General features: G+C 26.4%; 1 protein-coding gene across 1 annotated transcript in view; it reads right to left on the reverse strand.

Moving 5' to 3' along the window:
• Positions 1–21,662, reverse strand: part of LOC114120068 (protein furry) — a 107,310-nt gene that overhangs the window by 8,840 nt on the left and 76,808 nt on the right. The window contains exons 25-37 of the mRNA XM_027981863.2: positions 14,171–14,306; positions 13,783–13,922; positions 11,539–11,825; positions 7,364–7,456; positions 7,188–7,296; positions 6,906–7,116; positions 4,326–4,424; positions 3,297–4,199; positions 2,019–2,186; positions 680–820; positions 448–616; positions 160–347; positions 24–98 (exon numbers count right to left, since the gene is read on the reverse strand). Coding sequence (XP_027837664.2) covers positions 24–98; positions 160–347; positions 448–616; positions 680–820; positions 2,019–2,186; positions 3,297–4,199; positions 4,326–4,424; positions 6,906–7,116; positions 7,188–7,296; positions 7,364–7,456; positions 11,539–11,825; positions 13,783–13,922; positions 14,171–14,306 — 2,719 coding nt within the window. The remainder of the gene's footprint in view (positions 1–23; positions 99–159; positions 348–447; positions 617–679; positions 821–2,018; positions 2,187–3,296; positions 4,200–4,325; positions 4,425–6,905; positions 7,117–7,187; positions 7,297–7,363; positions 7,457–11,538; positions 11,826–13,782; positions 13,923–14,170; positions 14,307–21,662) is intronic.

Consider the following 21,662-nt stretch of genomic DNA (forward strand, 5'->3'; position numbering starts at 1 on the left):
AATATAATATACAGTATACGTACCGAAGGGCTTTTCGGCAATCCAACTCGCTGTCCACAGCTCATCAACAAACTAACCAATAGCTCTCGTACTCGGCTCTATATAATTTACGATAAAAATTAGTACAGGTGTAGATAGAGGTTACAATATGTTTTATACCTGGCATAACCAAGGTCTCTTCCATCCTGGAACAGCGGAGTCAGAAGGTGATAATGAAGTGGACCGTCTCTGCTGCAGTAACACATTATTGGAGTTGACCGACTCCGAGTCTGGCGCAGCTACTCCCGCCACCTTGCGACCGATCAGAGGCGTTTGGGACATGTCAAACGTGAAATCCATAGTCCTTCCTATGTATAATACACGCGTAAGGTAGAACGCGGGGCACCATTAGTTATTCAAATTATTATTACGGTCGATAATAATGTAATATCAAGGATAAATCATTACCTGGCAATTCTTTTTTCATGAATACGTCAATGTCGGAAAAAGAGTAATGTGAAGCAGTGGCATGCGAGTCCCAATAAATGTAATGAGTGGAGGTCGGAGGAGCGACCAACGTAGATGAACGGGTCACGACCAATTTCAAAATTTTTAAAGCTTCTTTATAGTTAACACCCTATATAAACACACAGTATGAGAGTATATAAAAAAATACGTTTATATTGTATATTACTTCTACCTCGATGTATTTAGCGATTACTCTTAGAAGATCAGCGTTAAAGGGTTGCGAAGTAGTCGACGATAAATCTACATAGTGTAACATACAATGAATGATGTTCAGTACTGGTAGTTGAATGATATATGGTCCTCTCTCTAGCACCTTAAAACATAATTAGCTTTGAAAATTCTATAACACGATTTATATAAATATATAAATTTATATTTTTATTTTTATTAGGAAAAATATACAATTTATACCCAAAAGCATAATAAGAATATGTGCTAAAGTAATTTAAGAAACATGTATAGGGTGAGGGTAGAAACCATCCAATGATCGAACTTCTTTTTGGTTAAATATATATATATATATATTATAATATATAATATGTATATATTTTATTTTATTATCATTTTTTTTTCGTTAATCATTATGAATACCTTAGCACCAGTTTCTTTTTAGACGCCGCGGCCGTGGTAAGTTTCCAGGAATTGTACGAGTGGCTAGGTCAAATATAACTGGGTTTGAGTGGGAAGACAGTTTGTTGAAAAATCGTTTATAGTAAGTTTTAGATTCTTTGTGATTGTTTTAAAGTTTTAATTTTTAAGTCAGTGTGGATTGTAAAATTAAAAACATATGGCGGGGCATTGGTAATGGAGCGTAGGATTTTGTTTTTGATGGTTTGCATTTTGTTGAAATTGTATTTTTTTAGTATTGTCCCATAGTTGAAAGTCATATGTAAACATAAGCTTAATATTAAGGATTTGTAAATGAGCAATTTGATTTTTAATTTAGTATGTTAATAATATTTTAAGCAATCATAGTCACGCATTTAAAGCGAGTTTTGTTTCCCTTACGTGTAGTGCCCAAGTAAGGCGTCGATCAATGATTAGCTTTAGATATTTAACTGATCGAGATGAAGGAATAAATATGTCTGCTAAGTGCTAAGGAAACTTCAGGACAGGGTGAAGAGTAAAGATATAGTATGTAGGAACTTTGATTTGTTTACTTTAACTCTCCATTTGTTGTACTAGTTTGACATTAAGTTAATAAAATATATTTGAATACAATTTTTTTAATTAAGTATATGTAAATGTATTAATACAACAACTATAATTCACTAATAAATATTATGCAGTTAGATGAAATGAAGTTTCCATCATTCGACAGCAAAGTTTTTAAAGTTTAAATACTTATTGATTCGACGTCTAGTCTAGTTAATACGTCTAGACTCTAGACTATAGATTAAAACCCTTTTAAGTATAAATAATACGATGTTGAAAATTAGATAACTATGAAAACTACTCAACTACGTATAATATGTAATAGTTAAAATAGTTTGAAAATACATTTTACTCACTTCAACTAGAAATGCAAGCATGTTGTGACTCAAGTGAGAGTACGCGTCGTACAAATATTTAACTACGCATTTGGTCCACTGAAAACTTTCTTTACTGAATGTACGTCGGCTATACAGTGTCATAACTGTCGCCAAATTTTCCAATTTCATACTTTTATTCGTACATAACTAGAAATATAATATTAACAAATAATCATTAGTTTGGGTGTAAAATTTAACCTATAATTTAAAAATAACAAATTTTTCCATACATATTGTAATTTTAATCATTGATAATGTAATTATTTAAGTTTTTTCTTATTAGATATAATAACCACCTTTGAAGTATAAAAATAATATTAAATAATAATCTAATAGCGAATAATCATGTTTTTCGCACTTAAGTAAAAAATATAACTAGTAATTGTGATGAATGTATACAATATTGGGGATTGCTAATCCATTGAAGTAAAATTTGAGAAAAATAAAAATATTCGTAATATTTTATTTTAATTACAGTTAATAAAACACATCAAACAAATCATTTAGAATTGATAAGTGATGATATTTTTGTACTATGAAATCTTTTATACTATGATTACTCAATAATTTTTTCCTTGTGTATATAATATTTCTCATAACTGTATTGCACGTGAGATAAAAAAACAGTATACTTTTAGCACGCGATATAAGAAAAATGTGCCACTCTCTATACCTAGAATTGTATTTCAAAACAATTCGATTAATGTGATTATCTTATAGAAATTATATTTCGGATTTTTTAGTTAAATTGAAAAGTTTAGTTTCTATGAAAAATTGTATTGACACTGTTCACAAATCACAATCAATACAAATTACTAACTTAAACTTAAAAAATAACTGTACATTTTAAAGCTAGGTGACTTTACTGTTACCCTGTAACTATCGGTTGTAATAATTATGTATTTTATGGGAGTAAAAAAAAAAAAAAATCCATTTAGCGATTATTATAAAAGTTAATAAAAACATTTAAAATATTAATTGGATTTTTTGTCCGAATGAGCGTATTAGCATAATGTCATAAATTTCAGATACTAAACATATAGTTGGTTATTCAAGTGTAATGTAATTAATGGGTATTTCTATTTTTAAAAGATTTTTGATGAAAACATTTTGTTAACGATCTCGCTCTTGCTCCACGTGTAATTTTATAGTAAATTCTGTCGGATAGTTTTTTTTTTTTTTAAAAAGTGAAACACAACGACAATAAAAAACGTTGGCAATAATGTAATCATCGATTAATAGCATGTATACACATACTTGAGCAATATTTTCGGCGCTCATGATGCACAACTCATTAGCGTCCTCGTAGTGCAACAGCATGTACGGGAGGAGCGCGACGACGTTCATGGGGAACGCCAAACTTTCGGACGGGTCGACCACCAGCAGGTCGAGCAGGGGCGTCAACTGCGACAGAAGCGGCACCACGTGTTCGTACGTCACCGGATTGGTGCACCCTTTGAGCAGGAGCGCGTGTACGCCCGGGAACGACGGCGTCCGCAGCTGGACGGCTAACTTGTCCACCTTGTCGCGGGTGTCGGGCCGGTCCAGTGGCAATCTCCTGAGGACCCGCGAAAGTAGCCGGCACGCTAGCAGAAACTCGTGTTCGTAGTCGGACTCGAGCAGCGACACGGCCAACCAGAACAATTGACCGAGCACCGTCAGCTTGTCGTCCTGCGTGGCCGAATCGCCGAGCAGCTTGAGGTTCTGTTGAGTGGCCGCACAATTGTTGGATTTGGAGCCGCCGCCGCCATTGCCGCCAGCACCGATTCCGCCGTTGTTGCCGCGACCGTCGTCCTTGACGGCAGCGTCAGACGCTGCCGCCGCCGCCGCGGACTGCGAATACGGCACGGCCCTCCGAGAATAATGGGACACGGAGTAACTGGTGCTCCGGAAGTGCGACGCCTGATTGAAGCACGTGGGCGGAACTCGTCGGTTGATAGGAGCTTTTTGCGCGACCGATCGCTGTAGTTTGTTTCCACTAACGCCTCCGCCGACGGCGCCACCGCTACCGCCGCTGCTTTCCACCATCGAGTTCGCGTCCTTGTTGTTCAGGTTCGGGGTGGACTTGAAAATGTCTCTGGTCATATCCAGAGGCCGGAAGTCCGTCTCCAACGAGTCAACGGCCGCTTCCAAGGTCAACAGCAACTCTGTCACGTAACCCTTTAAGATAAAAAAAAAAACGAAAAACGTGTGAGAACATTTTTATAAAACATTAAAAAACATGTAAAATAAAATATAATACACATATAAGAAACAATACTTATATGAACAGATTTCAAAACTAACCTGCATGTCTTCGCCTTGTTCAGCGACAGTTTCGATTAATCTCGATAGTATTTCCGAAAGCATTCGGCTTGTAATTGGTATGCGTAAAGCTCTAAAAATCTGTTGGATATAATAATAAAAACAATTTTTAGTTTAAAGATAAAATCGAATAAACTATTTAGGTATATTATCGTACTTAATTAAAATTTTAGACTTCGAATGAAAATCGTCTGTTCTTTTAAATTTTCACCAACTATTTGCAATAGCATTTTTATAAATTATGATAACGTTTAAAAAATATTTTTTTTGTTGTTCTTTATATAGTATAGATATTTTAAAATTTGATACTTAAATGAAGAAAAAAGCCATCAAGTAGGTAACCACTCAACTGTATAGTAGGTGTCGAGTGTACCTCGTTATTGAGTAGACACTGTGATGGATGTGTTAAATTTAAATTCAATGATAAATCATTGTATACGATAAAAAACGATTTTGAGCGATGACGGTACAAGTTTTTAGTAATAATGTTAAAATTTTAACAAATGTTCGAAAGGTTTATTTCAAAAGGCACCAGATTACTTTTAAAAGTACTGAGAATTTTCAATTTCAATCTGCCAAAAGTACCTGCAACTATAGATACAATTCGCAATCAAAAACCTCTATCGAATTATCAGACCTTTTATTATTTGTTTTATTGGAAAAAGTGTTTTCTGTCATAAATATGAAAAAAAAACACATTGTAAAATCGATAAAATAATTCAATAAATCAATTTGCTCTGTTAAGAATCTAATAACATTTTCCCCCTAACATTTTTAGCTATTAAGTTTTTATTACTGTATATTGTATATAGTACCATACACATAACATTTAATAAATTACTAATAACAAAAATATTGATTTTTACATCCAAACGTTTGATTAAGTCTATCGGGCCATCGTGGCGAATAGCGATACATCAAATATTACAATCGCACATTGCTATAATAATTATCGCAATGGTTGGTCGCTTTTAATACTTGCTGCTTTACATAATATCTATAATTAGGTTTCGTTAAATTATTTCAGCGTGCAGTTTTGTCCTGTGTACGGAAAAGATTTGCCGGACTGTAATTGTTATACAGCTAATTATATAAACCTTCGGCCCTACCCAATTAATATACTACTGAGATCTTCATTCTATTTTACAAGCTTAATTAACAACAACACACCTCACACATTCAATCATGTAAAAATCGATAGAATAAAAAAAGATCGTATAAAGACGTATGCAATTGTATCTATATTCCTATAAGCGATGAGCATAATTTTTAATGTTTTACTTTGACATGCTCACGGATAAACGGACGACACGTTTTGTTATACCGGAAATGGTTACATTGAGAAACATAATATAGTTGTACTAACTGCGTTAGTATTCCAAAAATATAATGCGAAAACTGTAGTTAGATCAAGAAACGGAAGACGGATGCGCAGAAAATGGTCAACTTCCGTTTGTTTTTTAAGAATATCGACGGGGAATATCACTGTTACCCGTTCGCTAATATACCTAAAAGTACATGCAAAATGTATTTAATATCGCGATTGTCTATGTAAATTATACCCCGCGGATTTAGAAACTTCACTAGATTTTTCTACGCTCGTGAATTTCAAAAAATTATCCATCGAAACTTACACGATTATATTTAATGATTATTTTTTACATTGTTGTGTAAAACACAATATTTTATTTGGTTATACTTTGAGATTGTAGCTGAAAGAGACTTATGAAGTTTCATTCGTCTTTATTTATTCACACACACACTATATAATAAATGTATATAATACATAATTATATTGAAGTAATAAAACAAAACCTATTTAAAAATAGCTCTAAACCTATCTATTTTTTATTTTATGCTTTAATGACGACCGGGAATGGAATTTTACTTATAACCTATAGGAATTTTAGCTAAAGTAATATTTAAAAAAAATAGGAGGAAGCTCCATCCATTGAATCCACTCAAGAATTGTGAAGTGGTGGCGGCAATGTAATAGTGGGTGGGATCTATAGTAAGTGTATTTTTCAAACCATTTTTAAGTTGTTGCATCAATATGCACGTCTTAAAATAGATAATATTCATAATCCTTCAGAAACTTTTATAAGCTCGATTGTTATACTCGTATTGTTGATATAATTTGTATAAATTTTAAATTAAGTTAATTCCTGAGTTTTTATTATTTACTTAATGGCACGCATTCTAAATGACGTACCTCCCATACCTAATACAAATCGAGTCTTGATTCGTATTTTAATCAAATTATACCAGATTACAGCACACATTTTCAGTTGTAAAATGGTACATTTTATTCAGTTTTGCAACCCATTTTAGAGTCGATTACTTTGTGGATTTCTAGATAGAAACTAAAAACTCAATCAACATAGCAGTGTTATAGTTTCAATATACATATTACCTATATATATTTTTATGAAATGAATCAATTATTTACTAACGATAATAAATAAATAAATATAAGTATTTACTTTTGTTATAAACTGTGTATAATTTTACTGTTTACGTCTAAAATTAGTTTTTAAGTTTTAAATAAAAGTTTCTACATACTTGTAATGACCGTCCAGCGTAATGTCTTGATGAACAGGAAAGTCCCAACTGAATGGCTGTTTGTGCCCATCGCTCGCTTATTAAAGCATGAGGTAAAAATTCGTGAAACACTCTAAGAATGTGCTGAAGAAATACGTCCAATTGTTCTCCACTGCGAATGGACCACACTTTGGCCGTTATATCTTCATAGTGCCAAAGGGGTTGTTCTCCTCTATACATCACAATAAACAAATAATAAACATTATTAAATAAAATATAGATCGAATTAAATTAATATTTTACCTAGAGGAAATAAAATCGATGAGAGATTTAACGATTTCTTTAATTGTTACATTTGGGGTAGGTGGATTTAGTTGATCCATTCCTAATATCACTGTCGAAGCATCATCTTCTAAAAACAATGAATTAGACAAGAACTAAATAGGAAAATATATTATAAAATTATATTATATACTTACCACAAGGAGAAGGTAGGACAACCAGACTAGTGGATTGTGAGTAACTGGTTCCAATAGGTGTTTGTAAATAACTGTCAAACGATTCATTGGCTTCTGTAACATTTATTTTGTTTTGTTTAGTAATGTAAATAGTTTATGGTATAGTTTGTTTAATATGATATAATAGTTAAATAAACCTATAATTTTATAACTCATATTATAATATATGTAGATGACACCTGTCTGCGTATTATACATAATTCATGAAATTATGTATTTACAAGACAATATAATCATATTTTATTAATTGAGCTTAAGAAAATAGTAAATTTCTTTTACTCAAGAAAATTATGTTTAAATTTTAAAAGAAAATCTATTTTATGATCATTATTAGTATATATAATTCGGTTATTTCGTTTGAAGACGTTAATCTACATTTTTGTAAAAGCAATGATGGTATGTGCAAAAAATTTCAAGGATTTAATGTACCAGATATTTAGGTATAACATTCGATAGGAACTTAAGATGGAATTTACATATTAACAATATAATAATGCCGCTACGTTCTTCGATTCATAAATTTTATAAACTAAACAATATCTTGAGTTTAAATATAACGCGCAATATATATTTGCCTTATACCAGGCGGTATTTCAATATATATGTTTAGTGTGGGGTGGATTATCCAAAAATTCATTAAAACCATTACAACTTTAACAGAATAAAATTATAATAATTTTTCTAGATACAGAATATATGAAAAAAAAATGTTTTACTAATCAAAATTATCAAGAGTTTAAGGTTTTATTAATGACATCAAAAAAATTACGATAAATTGGGTAGAAAAAAATAGAAATACATGGTACAATAAAGAAATATACAAAAAAAAAAAAAAAAACTTAAGGCTTTAAATGTTCAAGTGAATGACGCAAAAACAACTTGTAGTCAAAAATGCATAGACTATCTTGGCCCTTGGGCTTACTATATTTAATTCATTGGATTTTTATGTAACATGGAAATATTATAATATTATCAAAAGAATAATAAATGAATGATTATTATATGAGCAATTTACCATAAACTTAATTATTATTGTAAACATCATGTTATGTTAAAATGTTTTTTTCATATTTTAATACAAATTATTTATTCATACAATATTATGTTGAATTATTTTTATAGTGTAATTTTTTTATCATCTACTAGTACTACATAATATTACTTAATTGTATATTTTTATTTGTTTATTAGTTTTATAATATACAATCTATATTTAAAAAAAAATCTCTTACTCATCAACACAAGCATAGCTCAAAGAAAATAGGTAATTAAAAATGATACTTTTAAAAACTATTATGTATAATATATTCATATAGTTTTTTTTTGATTTATAATAAAAAAATAACATTATGTAGTATGTACCCAAAAGTAAAATACTAAGCGTTTGATAAATTATATGTAATTATATGAAAAAAATAAAATAAAATATTTATTATGTTTAATAGTTTTTAAATTTTATTTCAAGGAATTTAAATATTTTTGTATGAAACAATATTTACACAATTGTAATTTGCATCCATTACATTGACTGAAAACTTTTATTTTTTTATTTTGAGTTTCAGATCTACCGACATTTTCTGATAAGCGTGCGTAACATGGCTGTGCAATTGTTTTTGTTTTATTTGGACCCGTATGTATTTATAATATTATCGTCTATTTTACAAAATAAACATCTGTATTTGATAAAAAGATCAACTAAATATAACATGTAGGTTATTCAAGATAAAATTACAAACAAAATAGAAAATGTTTCGAAACTAAAAACAATAATATTTTTCACTTAAAAAATATAATATGATGATGAATTTTAATAAACCATTTCATGGACTTGTTTTTTAGGCTCTATACTATCTTATATCTATGTGATTGAATATATTATAAAGATTTTATAAGCTTATTACACTATAGGGTAGGTTTTTTTTATAAATCCCAATTGTTATAGTTACATATTTGGACTTGGCACTTATTATGTTAAGTTATTAAAATAAATTATTGTACAGTAAAGATTTAATTTTTTGCTAGATTTATAGCGCATATTAAAAACATGTGTTAAAATTTCAATTTAAATACGATTTAATTACTACCATTCTAAATTTCTAGGTACATTGGTACGTCTATAATTTTTAGTACTATAAACAGCTTAGCTGGAATAATAAAATACCAAGCAGTATATAAATATAAAGGAGATCATAAAGTACCTAATGAAAAGTAATTTCATTTTATTAAGGTGATATTTATGAATATACATAATTCATTATTGAGGTTGGGGACTCTTTATCAAAGTTTAATAACTCCCGAAAATATATAGTAGGCAACAAATAAAACTAATAACTTACCAGAATCGAAATGAACGAGCGCATTATAATTTACAAAACATTTAAATTAAATTAGAGGCACTTTTGGGATTACGAATAAAATTAAGACATGAGATATTTTATAAGTTACCGATTGTCAACATTATCAATGTAGAATTATTAATAATATTGTTAAAGATGTACGGCAACTAATGGGTTGATTTTCATATTGATCATAAATGAATACAACTGTATCGAAAGTAAAATAATCAGAGAAGTTTAATTTTTACTTAAACCAGTCAAAATAGTAAATATATGTATTATATGTATTAAATACAATTAATACTTTTAATTTCCAGAAATATAAATAGCATTCAAAATATTATTTTTAGAGCACTTATATATTTATAAAAATGTTAGTGGTTGTATTTTCTTATTTTTATTTATATGTAATTATAAAAACAATGTTACCAAGATTGTAATGTTTTCAAAAAAAATTATATATATGTATAATATTATTATTTAAGTACCTACTTAAAAAAGATACATTCAAAATATATAGATAATCAATTTATAATATAAATTGTTTTTTTCATTTCTGTCGATGAAGACATTTATTATGATGTATAATATGGTATCAATAACAATTCTTGTCAAAATTATACAAAATAAATTATATGAAATATTATGCAAAAAACCACTCAAATATATTGTAGGGATAATATAAGTGTTTAAACTATTAAGAAACTTGTTAAAACGAGTTAAAAATTATCATAATGCATATACGTAAGAATCTAAAATGTAAAACGTACGTGGCTACGTCGGAAGTTTTAATATATTCATTTTCTTAAATCAATCAAATTTACTTCATCATTACATTTATATTACCATTACATTCAATGAAATTTTGTTATTAGATTTCCAGTGTCAAAAAAAAAAAAAATATATATGACAGGCATTCAGTCATGATTTATGTATTGCGTAAAATGATTTGTATTAAATAACTTTGGAGGAAAAATAAAATACAAAAAACATAGATATATGTAGGTATACAGTGACTAGAGTAGTTTCGCTAAATATTTGAACTATATGACTTCAGATCGAAATAAGGTTTTCGATAGTTTAAATCAGAATAAAAGTTCGTATTTTGAGAACATTTCAAAATTTTAAGCTTTTCATACGTGCATTAGCAACACAACTAACATTTTTTAATGCAATTCTAATTTTTTCTACAGATTAAGACAGATTATATTTAATTTTATTTTTTAAAACAATTTTTGAACAAAAAAGTTTTATAATTATTGCAAAATTGACAAAGTTAGAAAAAATTTAAATTTACGAATTAAACTAATTATCGATTTTTAATACTTCGTTTTCGTAATTTTTCCTAAGCTTACAAAAATATAATATATTTCAAAGGTTTTTATTTACATTTTATCATTTATGTTTCCAATAATAGCAAATATTTGTAAATTTAATTTCACTCAATTTTTTTAAATTAAAATAAAAAAACTAATAGTACTGTGCATGCGCATATAAAAAGAGTTAAAATGTTGAAATTTTCTCAAAATATGTATTTATAGGAACTAGGTATATTTTTTTTAACATCTCCAAAACCTCATTTTGATTTGAGGTTATTTAGCTGATGTTTTTAACGTAACAGTGTGAACATACTATAAATTACATTAACTTTAATAGTTTATTAAAAGAAACACATTTTATACTATCGTAATTCTAACAGAAGTAATGACAATAATAATTATATTCATAATTATTTTGTATTATATAAATTTGTTAGATGCATGTAAAATAAAATGTTGTAAAAAAATAATAATAACATACCTGTGAAATTATGCTGAGTGACAGGTACTGGCGGGGTTGGCAACCCAAGACTGAGGTGAATTGTATCACGATTCAGAAGGACCTGTGCGATGGTTAGTTGATCCGAGTTGTTGGCTAAGACTAGCAACAAGTTCAACAACAATTGTTTACAGTGTTGATGTACTAATGAACGACTGTGGTCCATGCCTAACAATGCGATATGCAACATCAAAGGCATATGAATGGACCAGTCAATATCTAGCGAGTCGGATGGTAAATCTTTTAGTAACATGACAGCAATATTGCATCTAAAAAAAATACAAGTAGAAAATATTAAAAATGACATTTAGAATTGAGCAAAATTTTCAAAAACAAATACATAAATATAATAATTAACACTTTGCATTAATTATACTGTTTATTACTGTTTATTAAATAATCAATAAATTATAACGAGAATAATGATAAATGAGGTATTATGTTAATCATTTTATGAATTAGGTACAACAAGATTTATTTTTTTTTTTTGCTTGCAACAACATGTTTTCTATTTATCTAAAACTATACTACCATAAAATTATAAAAATAATTATCATTAGTAATATAATTTATTTAATTCTATGGAGAAGGTAAATTCATATTTTTTAGAAACTTATAATTCCTATTTTTTTTTTTAAACATACACTATTTGTAAGATGATTGATTTCTTTCTGAATAGAGTCTATAATATATTATATTTAATTATTATTTACATTTATAGTTAATCAAATACTAAAGTACCTCATATAATCAAGTTAAAAAGATCTGTTTAAAAAAAATTAAGTTGACAATCTCAATGTAACAGACTTTACTTAGAATTTGAGCTAGGACAATGATTATTCATTATACTTCATTATAATAACTATATAATTTAAAACTTGAAGGATTTTTATCCCTTATTCAATAATTTAAATGAGCGTTTCAAACGTTAATTAAAATCTTTAACTTAAAATGCCAATGTTAAAATGGAATTTAACCTTTAGGAGCTCAAATATTGTAATATTGTATTATTAATAAAAATAATTTAATATTTGTAAAATTGATCGAAAGGGTGAAGAGTTATTCACTACCTGCCATTAACAGTTCATTTATATAATATAATTATATAAATAAATTAAAATTTTGTAGGTACATATTGGAAATATTAATTTTAAATACAGAAAAATGGTATTTTAAATACTTGAAGAAAACCAAATTCATTAATATTAACACATTAAATCCGAAAACTCGCTCAGCCGTAGAATAAGAGTGTAGTTCTCTATGGATTGAGTAACTATAATAGATGTGCAATGTTTGATTTAAAATGTAAATAATAAATCATTAATTACGTAAGATGATCTTAAGTGCGGATAATTTGTCAATAACACAGTTACATTGGTAGGTTCGAATAACTTTGATAAACAAAAATTATAATTTATCATGAGTGTTAGAGGACAATATAATGGACATTATTGATGTGCAACTAAAATCGTAATTTTTGTTAGAATATCAAATTTTCGATTCAGAGTGAAGAGTTATATACAGCGCGAAAGTATATATCGTTTTCCCCAGTCATGTTTAAACTTAAACATCATTCACTAATCTTAACAGATTGTTGCATAATTTGTACAAAAAATACCACAAACTTAAACACTAGCATTTAAAATTGCTTAACCAATATAGTAATCACCCTAACTCTTAATTACACTATTTAGTATCTGGCATCCCCAAGCATCGTCAACGCAGAGTTTTTCGAACTGCAGATAAGATAGCCGCACACTAATTAAATCATAAATAAACAAGCTAAAAAGGAATGCAACCAATTAAGATAGCCAGTATTAAATTTATAAATAACAAATCTATCGAATCTGATATCAAATAGCAACAACAAAAATGTCTCTACTTTAACACCGGTTACAACAAAATAACAAAATTTGTTTAATTAAAATTGGTGTTCCTTGATTTTTAATATCTTTCGACTACCAATAATACAAATCAGATCCAATACAATACCAAAAACCACCGTCAAAATTTAATTTTTAGTATTTTCAATACATCTATACAACCTTTATATAGGCGACGTATAACAAAAAAAAAAAAAAAAAACTATGTAAATATTTATATTTACATAAATATGTAAATCCAATATTTTCATTGGTTTGTTCAGTCTAAAATTTATGTATTTTTCAAATTTCGAAGACTAAATTAATTATAAATATATAATATATATTTAATATAATATCTTACCTGTGAAAACCACTGCTAGACGGGATGTTAGTCGGTAAATATTCTTTTAAAGGGGCAAAATATCCTCCATATTCCGGCATAGGTAATGGATGAGGTTGAGGAAAATCTCCGTAATTAGGCGATAATCTGTCATAATTCATCTAAAAAATATAAATTTATTAATCACATAATTCAATATATGCATTATACTAAGGTAAATAATAATTGTTTATAGATCAACATAAATGGTATTAAAATTGTTAAGAACTGTTATTATATTATCATTTATTGTTTATTATATAGCTGGTTATACTCAATAGGTGTGATTTAAAATTAATATTAAGATAAAGTTTCAATCAACGGGCAAATTTATTTATAATTTAGGTGATACGAAAAACATTAATATTACTTCAGAATCTTCTACGGGACTTTGCATTTCATCTTGCAATGTTGACTGAGCCCCAATTATCCGTTGCCATTTAGAACTCATGCGATTTGAAGGGAATCTGGAAATGGATTTAACTGTAGAATCCGATTTACAAGGTCTGGAAAAAAAATTGTACTTCTTATTTTACACATGTTTACTTTATATTTATAATACTGATATTTTTGTAAAGATTATACAAATAATGCCATACACAATGTATTCATTATACTAAAAATTCAAATAAAATACATTTAAAATATATTTAGATAACATAAAAGCAAAAATAATGATAGATATTAATCGTACATTCGTATCATACATTTATTTGAGTGAATAAAGTTATATTTGAACAACTGTATCAATATAAAATACTCCAAACAACTTAAAACTATCAAAATTCAAAAGCTAATTTAGTATCAATCATTTATTTCCATGACCTGCAGATACGTAGGTATATTTTAAAATAATTAAAATTATGTAAATATTTTTTGTATATATGTACTATTAAAAAGTAATTATAATGTGAGTATAATATTTAAGTGAATATATAATTAATAAATATATTATATTTTTAAAATAAACCAATAATAAACATTTTTTATAAAAAAAAAAACAAAGAATAAAGAAATCTTAAAAATTTCTCTAAATTAATGTCTATAGTAAAGTACTCGTATGCTTGCATTAAGCTTATTATGTGAACGTGATATTTATTATTAAAGCGATTTAATTAGTGTGTAAGCTCACTTGTTTTATCGGTATTACTTCCAACATTATATTTTACATATAACATAACATTAATTAATTACCCTTATTTAAATGTGTCTTTCATTTAATGCTAAAAACATACATCATATTTTTATCAGTAATAGGTAAGTTGTATCTACGCATTAAATCTAAATATTACAATTTTATATATTTAAATATCATTTATAGTTTAAATAAATCGTAATAAATTATAATCCATTAAGTTTTATTTTAATGATCAACTAGTTTACTAATTTTATAAAACTAAAATGTTGAGTGGTTAAGATCACATTGAGCTATTATACTCGACTATACACGAATAATGAATATGATTAACATTTTATAAGTAGTATGAAAGTTAAAGGAAAAAATTATTTTTACAATACTTGAGGTTATTAAATAATAAATATATTGGACTAACTTGATAAACAATAATATAACTTTTAAGTATTATTATAATGTATTGTTATTACTTATTATTATTTATTTTGAACAGTCTTAAATTTTTTTAAATTTTTTTCATAATAATTTTTGAGAACACAATATTTTTATTAAAAAAAAAAAGTTTAGTACTTAATTAATCGATTGGAAATCTGTTTTAACTCCATATAAGGCGGAATATATTTTTTTTTATAATTATATACATCTTAATATCTTTTGTAAGTATCATACTCGTTAACTACCTAACTTAATATAGAATATAGATAAGCTATACGATTGTATAGTACATATTAATAATTATAATATTTTAATATATTTGTAATATTTAATATAAAATCAAATAAGATACATTGAATTAGAACGTTTAGGTAAATAATTAACTGCATTTGATTCCATATATAACTGTACAAGTATTGTGATGGTTTAGAATGTATAAATGTAAACTAACAATAAATTATGTTCAACGTAATGGTTATTTATTAGAAATTTCAGATTCCGATCAAAGCGGGAAAGATATTGATTTTATAATCAAGTTGTTTTTGGTAAACATTTTTTGGAGCATTTAAAAAGCTCTAAAAGTTTCATATAATACTTTTATATTGGTATTGAACAATATCGCGACAAATTTGGCGTAACATAATTTCATTTCAGAATCGTTTTATGGATGAATTGATTTATCGTTCAATATTCATTATTTATACATAATAATAATAAATATGTGTATGATAACCTTAACGAATTGTTGTAGGTACAGCTCGTGTTTTAAAATCATCTCTTGTTTATATGGTATAACTATTTACATTATTTAATTTATACCTAAATCATATATAAAAGAAGTAAAATAATTTAGCTTAAATATATGTGAACAGAAATCTGACATTGACATTTTGAAGTTAAGTATTTTTAAGGATGTTAACACGAAATAAAGTATAACATGAAAAATATAAAATAATGTTATATGGATTATGGGTGTCAAAAAAATTGAACTCATATAAAATACAATACATTTTTTGTTCCTTATAAAGTTATAAATAATAATAAAAAAAAATAATGGTTAATGGAAGCCTTTACTATAAATAGATAGGTATAGTTTATACGTATTATTTGTATTATTTTTTATTTTTTTTTTTACTTAATTCTTATTGTAGAACAGTGTTTTTTCTTTATCGTATATGTTTTTTTAGGATTTTGCGGGTGAATTGTTGTAGATTTAATTTTCTAACCATTATACACGGTTTTATCTGATTTTTTTTTTGTACATTCTTTTGAATGTAATAATGTAATGCATACCTATTATTTATATTATTTAAATAACCAGCTCTGTGATCATAGAGATCTCAAGTCTAATGACCATTCAACATCAAAAGTAAAAACGCATTACTGAAACATTAAGCTATATTCTCCTCGATATACTCAAAAGATTAAAGAAGACATTTATAAAGCACGTCATAAAATATAAACTTGTTTAAATTGAGAGCTTAGCCTTTTCAATTACCTTAGTAGGTATCATTATTAACAGACGTTATTATGACAAAAATGTGTATATACCTAATAATTCAACTATGTTATCCGTTCCGCAAATCCATAAATGATCTTTACGAATTTAATTTAGGTATATGCATTATATAAATCTACAACGAACTATGAAGTCACCTATACCAACAATCACTTGATATTTATGACCAATATTTATTTCTCAGTACACCATATTATGTTACAATACAAATATTAATATTTTACTTTAGTTATAGTATTATAAACAAATAATGTAAGAGGTACAATAAAATAATGTTGGTATGTTGTATGCAAATACTTTACTAGGTATTTATATAACATGGAGGGTTTACTAAACTAAGCACAATGGTCGCATAGTTGGAGAATCAGGTACGTTATAAATAGTAGCCCTTTGAAGATTGAACTTTTTTTATATATCATGGAAACCGTAGCAGGTTATGTTTTTCGAATTTCAGTAAACATTTGTTTAATACTTGTACGTAAAATAATCCGTAAAGATAAGAGTATTTCTAATAGTTATATAATCTCTTTTTGAGTTGTGAAAATTGTACTATGCAGAAAATGCATTTTGTGTCGGTTGAGACTCCCAGATGTTCGGTAATGTATTTTTAATTATACTCAAACATGTAACTAACTCTACAAGTATACGTTTACTTAAATCACTACACGAGGTTCACTTATTTTTTGAAAATACTTAAAACTTAATTGAATATAAACCAATATTAACTTTAAGAACACAATAAATAATAACTATACGCACCTATTAATGTTTTATGGCTTTAAATATTAGAAGAAAAATCCAATTTTTGATTACAATACATAATAATATGTGATACATATTAAACTATATAATTTCATATTTTTTATATAGCTTGTTCACGTATTTAATTAAAAAAAATTATAAATTTAATTTTAAAAAATATAATAAGAGCGAAACCAAATAAATTTCTTATTTATAAGAACTATTTCGAAGTTATGAAGTTAATTATGTATGTGTATTATTTTCTACGAAAATGTATAAAACTGATCTTGTGTTATAAGCTTCTAACAATACTGATATACTTAAATATAATAATTTTAACCCATAAAAAAAATATATAATAATAATATTACTACTAAAAATAAATATGCGTCTAACTTTGTTTAAACAACATTTGTATTTTAAATAAAATAATAAGTGTCGAGAAATAGTGAAACTAAACGACATATTCAAAACTAATATAATGATGTCCTTAAATTAAATTATTATATTTCGGTTTTAAAGAAAAATTACACATAAAAACTTTTATGAAAGTAAAACATAATAACACTGAATTAAATCGAATATTTATTTTAAACAATAAAAATATGAACCATAAAAATTATGATTTGTGCATTATAAAAACATCTGTTGATAACTATAGGCATTAATTTTAATGAAAATTGTTTTTTGAACTTCTTTAGTTTGTGATCATTATAGTAAAATATTTTCAGAAAACTAAAACTTAGCAATAACTAATATGGGCATATTATAAATACTGTTTAATAAACGCATATTATATTATATTATAGAAAGGAACTTGGGTATTCACTATTTTAAAATTGTGGAAGACGGCTGTCATATTGTAACATGTTAAAATAGTGCACATTTTAAAATGCAAAAATGTCAGTATAATTCACTCTTGCTGTATATTTTATCATAAAATAGTATATAAATTAAATCAATACCACTACAAACAACCTTTGTTAAAAAAAAATACATATTTAAATAGTTAAATAAATGCATGAGTTTGAAATTTCCAATATCATTTTGAACTTAATTTTCTCGATCAAATATTTTTGAAGTAATAGTTATGACATTTTTTTTAGTTAAGTGTGTATGGTGCTAAATTTGGTCTTTGTCAGTTATGTATAAATATTTTATTCATATTTTAACAATATATTATACATTATGAATTTAAAAAGAAAATGCCACAATAATATGCTTATTAAAATATTACGCTAAAATTAAAGCAAGTAAATTTGTTTTACTGCAATAATAATAGTTATGCGATTTATAAAACTAAGCATTCAGAAATAAAATATTAATTTATCTAAAAAATAATAGCATAGGTACATTTGAAAAATATAACGTTTATTTTTTAAACATAACAATTGACTGAAATGATGAAAGTTAACCAATGTAAAAATATTGTAAATCTATATTATGGTTGCTTATTTTTCGAAAAAAACGAGAGCACCATATCATATTCATCATCCAAACAAAATTGATACAATTATATATGATTCTTTAATGCACCATAATACCACGTATTATATTATTAAGAAATTGTGGCGATTTTTAAATTTTCACTATGTATTATAATATATAACAAGTGTTAAAAATACCATATGTAATGCATCTAAAAAAAATTGACTATTTAAGTACTAACATCATAATTTTTATAAATTAAAATAAAACCAGTTGATTATTAATTAAAATGTCATTCTTTGCCAATCAATAATTTCAGATATTTTTTATTTATAAAATTTAAATTAAGCATTGCAAAAATTATAGTATGCTTCGGTTATTTTAATTATTTTAACTAAAAATAAATCGACGAATTAATAACGGTTGAAAAATTATGAATAGGCTACTTATAAAAGTTCATCTGGAAATATAATAAAACACTAGTTTTGAAAAATATAAATTTAGTTGCTAATATATATTACACGCCTTAATTTAAATAGTTAAACATGAATGCAGTAGTGAAGAGTTTATACTTTATATCAGTTCATACGAATTAAATATCAAACACTTATGTACAGTTATAGATGTTAATTATATTTACTTTACTTTATACTTTTAAATTTTAGTTACAACTTACATACCTACTTATAATACATTTTTTCATGCAATTCTTGTACAAAAGTTATTTAACAACAGTTATACGTCAATGCATATTTACCTATTATATATACATAAGCAAGTGTTAACTTTAAATGTAACTTAAGTTATAACCGGTTAAAAAAATTCAAAAAAATCTAATAACTAAACACGCAATTTTTCTGTAACTCGTAATAAATTATAATAAGAAATCAAATAACTTGGTCCTATCTTTGAATAATACACGATGCCATGTCGTGAAATTTGGAGGGGCGATTATAAACTCTTTGGTTTACTTCAGTACTGCCTGAAGTATATTATTTGTAAGCTCTTTCAAATCTGTAGTATCATCGTTTGTACCGATATAATTTAATGTTCATAATAACATACACTCACAGATATAAAAAAATTAAATATATAAATCATAGTAAAAAATGAAAAGAATTAAAATATAAATTAATTTCTTTAGTTATTAATTATGATGTACAATGAATTATAGTCAAGATAGGTACTAATAATGAATGTACATATAAGAATAGTAATTAAATTGACTATACTGACTAAAGGTACATTTTAATTTAATGCTTATAATAATATGAACATAAACACTAAAAACAATTTAAAACAACTCGGTAAATTTATTTTACTTATTATCTTCTATTAAACATATTGTTGACTTGGAAAAGTTTAATAGTTTGAAAAATCAGGAGAGTTTACTACCTCTTCAACGCTGTCTATCCGACGCAAGACTATTGTACGTATACAAAATTAATAACTTTGGAGCTTTTGTGGCACAGTTTAACTTTTTCTGAATGTCTTGAAACTTCTAATATTTCATTTTCATATGTTACTGAACACATGAACAGGGGGTGTAACCTGAGAGATTTACATTTTTTCAAAATCTTCACATAAGAACCACATTAGTACATACATGATGCTAATGTATATAAATTTGTTGAATTTTATATCTTAAGAGGATAGTTTTAAAAAGCAATATAGAAATGTAACACAGGAAAATATAAATTTCATAATTTTATCATTATCACCTGTCAAATGTGCCACATAAACTGCATATGAATAGGTAGCATCTTTAAAAATGAAAATATATGTGGCGATAACCAAATTTCGTACATGGTTGTACCTTTCCTACAGGAAACGGGTACGAGTAACGTCTACAAAAATAATTGTTATTCTAATTTTATTTGTTTACTGGTATACTCGTTAAGTATAACAACTTGTATAGAGAAAAGTTTTATACGTCGACGGTACTTTTAAAAGTTACCTACAAATAAACTATTTTATCAAAGTATCAATAATTGTTTATTATTTGCTGCTCTAAAAATACTAACCATACTCCTTAATAATTAATTACTAACAGACAAGACTACATCAATATATTAAGATGAATTTTCTAGTTATTACATACAATGAATGAATTCAATTAAATATTTTCACAAAGTATAATTTATGTACACTTCAAACAATCTAAAATCAGACCAAAAAATAAAAACATTGACACGATATTTAAATATAGATATTCAAATAGGTAGGTTCGACATAATATGATTTTAAATTAATTTTCAGATTTTTTTTTTTGTTCATATGAATCTTCAGTTTGTTTAAATGGAAAGGAAAATTACAGATGCTACTTGAAACCACCGTTAACAATCAACGATGATGTGGAACTCGGATGTGTCGTGAGAAAACCGCGGACGAGACTGGGATAAAACATAATTTTTGCAACCATCTTGAACATATTATATGATATACAAGGTTTGATGAGCTACATTTTAATGCTAAACACTGTACATACCAAAATTTAGGTAGGTCCTTCTAAACATTTTTTGGACAGAGTATAAGTTTAAAAATCCGAAACATAGTTAATAATTTACTATTAGGTTTATCTAAAATAATTCAGGAATCAACTAG

This window comes from Aphis gossypii, chromosome 1 (genome assembly GCF_020184175.1).
Source record: "Aphis gossypii isolate Hap1 chromosome 1, ASM2018417v2, whole genome shotgun sequence".
In the NCBI taxonomy this organism is placed as follows: Eukaryota; Metazoa; Arthropoda; class Insecta; order Hemiptera; family Aphididae; genus Aphis; species Aphis gossypii.